Here is a 3,031-nt window from a genome sequence, read left to right as displayed (position 1 = left end):
AATAATCAACCATAAACAAAATGGCCTTATCCATGCAGACCTTTACTTGGAATTCAATCTCCGATCCAATGTCAACTATGCGAACAGGGTGCTAAAATAACATGGAAATGCTTGGAATGTGACTTGTTGATGTGTAGTTCGTGTAAGAATAATGTTCATCCTAAAATCAAAACTGCAAAAGAACATATGATTATTGACATCAAGGAAATTGGACTCTTTTGTGACAAAAGTGTGTCTGCCTTAAACGCCGAGAATAAAGTTAGTGTTGAACTCCATGTTGTGAAGGAATTTCAAACTAAGTTAGAATGCGTTTCACGTTTAGCAGTGTCTTTAGACGATTCGTTGTGGATTGGTCAAGGAGAGCAAAAAAAGGGAGTTAGAATATTTGGTTCACATACTGGATTACAAAATGTAAAAACTGTCGGAAAAAAAATACATGTAATATCGAGTCTCAATATTTTGACACATGGTATTTCCGTGACGCCAAACAACGACTTGCTAATAGTTACCGAAGGAACTAGACTCAAACAAATTAAAAATCAGTCAAATAAAATTACCGACACGGTATTTGATTTTCAACCTTATCAACCCCAAGCCGTTCACGTAACCAGAGAAAATAAGATTATAGTAGGAGTTTGCGACGACAGCGATACTAGTTTGGTATTACTATTTGTAATGAACCATGAAGGCAATCAAGAGAGAGTATATGGAGAGGATAAAACAAAAAACATTTCATTTACTGCTATATCAAGAATAACTGACACCAGCAATGGCAATATTTTTTTGGTAGATACTACAGACATAACGGAATTTTATGGAAATGTCAAAGTCCTTGGAATGGATACTATCATAAATACATATTCTGGTAACACGGTCATTAATACAGAAGTCAAACTTTTTACACCAATAAGCCTGGCCACTACCCCAGCAGACAACGTTATTATCGCGGATATTGATAGCAATGTCCTACATATCTTAAATTCATCTGGAGAACTAATTACGTTCATCAACACATTTGAAAAGGGAATAGATGGCCCTCATTCAATATGCCTGGCAATGGCAGGACAATTTTGTATACTCTATATAGGAACTTCTACTAATATTGCCAGTAAAGACAAGAGCAAACTGTACAAACTAAGCATTGTAGGAATTTAATTGTTTAAAAAAAAAAAAAAGGAATGGATGAATATATATATGCGGCAAATATTTCATACATATTTTACGATTTTGTAGATGATTGTACGACTTTTTACTGGCTTCTGGGTAGTGTTTTCGATTACTGGTGAAGTTTCATCATATTATCGAATATAGCCGTATTTACACTGCAAATTTCACTCAGAGTACAGGCAAACCTGATCATCTGGAAAAGTTTTAGATTAAAAGTATGGATGAATAAAATTTAAATGCATTTAAAGTTTCAGAATATCAAAAAACTAACTAGATTTTGCTGTATTTTTTTTTCTTTCATTACTGCAGACCTGTCAAAATAAATTAATTTGGGAAGGAAGTTGGAAAAGCTCCCATCATATAATACATGTTGTGAGATGTATTGATGTAAATACCGTAGATGGATAATAGACATCTTCTAACAATAGGTGATTTAAACTGTGTAACTGATACATGTTACAAAAAAGTATATTATCGACACTGAGGTTGACAAATTAGACTTTAAATTTGGGGACTGTGTCAAAACATTACCGAATATCGATTAAAACAGGTAAAATTCAATTTGGTGATGTAAACCCAGGCGGAAACCCAGTTCAAATAGAACAGAAGAACCGAATCTCTTTGTTAAGAGAAGGCGATAAATGCTTACTGTAATGTTTACTATAGTAACCAAATTTTTAAAAGTTAATCGAAACAAATAAAACGACATTGTTCTTCTCAATTACGAAGTGTTTTATTTTAAAAACACCATTTGCATAAGTTTCAATTCAACTAGATATCAAGTCGACGACATGGGTATCTATCAAGTTGGATGTAGAAAATGCATAACCTTCAATTTTTAAAGAAAAATTACCTCGGACGGAGAACATATCAATATTTTAGTTCAGTAATTTTCGTGTCTGTCCTTCCATTGTGTGACTAAAAAAAATATTCCAAAAAATGGGTAACAATTGTATCGAAAAGAAAAATCGAGTGCATAGTTATATAAGACACATGTTGTGTTAAGCTCTGATCATGTCCATAACGTTATAGTATAGTATTAGTTTTCTGTTTTGCTTTTTCCAATCATATTGTGCATAATATTGTTGTAAAATGATGCTCTTTATGGGTTCTTTATTATATTAATAAATTCTTATTCTTATTCTTATACTTCATAGACATCTATCTATAATACTAAAATTACGAGGTCCAATTTGTCAGCCGTCATCACGTAAAAACGACGAAACACAGAATTCAACTTTATATATAACTAATATAGTACAAAGGTGTAGATTAAAAATTACACCACTCCAGGCCCTTTTGTTTTCCACGTAATTAATATTGCCAATAATAAAGAAGTTCCGGGTCGAGTCCGCTACCGATACCAATAGTATATTCACCTGTTATCTATTACCTTATCTGTACGTTCCGCATCTGACAGGCGCACCACCAAACGTTGTATTCAGGATTAATATGCTATATACACGGGTCATAACCACAGGGTTGACACTACTAAATTGTCCAATTGTTACTTATTGTAGTATTTTAATCACTTTCTAAGATAACAATACGAATACTAAAAATCTGGACTTAAAATAAGGCGTATAGGTACAGTTTTCAATTTGTTAGTGGGCATGACGTAAAACAGCAAAGCAAAGAATTCAACTTTATTTATAACTTGTATAGGACAATGCTGTTGATTAAAAAATACTCCATTCCAGGACCTTTTGTTTTCCAAATAATTAATATTATCAATAACTGATAAGTTCCAGTTCAACGGGTTCAAACAGAAAGATTTTGAAAGCAGAGAAAACTGTGTATCTTATAATCGACATGACTTTATCAGATGACAATACTAATACTAAAATAAGGCTTGCGCAAAGTT

General features: G+C 32.7%; 1 protein-coding gene across 1 annotated transcript; it reads left to right on the top strand.

Annotated features, from left to right (window-relative positions):
• Nucleotides 1–186: 186 nt before the first annotated feature.
• LOC139521493 (tripartite motif-containing protein 2-like) lies at nucleotides 187–1,155 on the top strand. Its single transcript, XM_071314967.1, has one exon. It carries the CDS (start codon nucleotides 187–189, stop codon nucleotides 1,153–1,155), a length of 969 nt encoding a protein of 322 aa, XP_071171068.1.
• Nucleotides 1,156–3,031: the final 1,876 nt, after the last annotated feature.

The sequence above is a fragment of the Mytilus edulis genome, chromosome 4, assembly GCF_963676685.1.
Source record: "Mytilus edulis chromosome 4, xbMytEdul2.2, whole genome shotgun sequence".
In the NCBI taxonomy this organism is placed as follows: Eukaryota; Metazoa; Mollusca; class Bivalvia; order Mytilida; family Mytilidae; genus Mytilus; species Mytilus edulis.
This window is presented reverse-complemented; position numbering and strand designations above follow the sequence as displayed.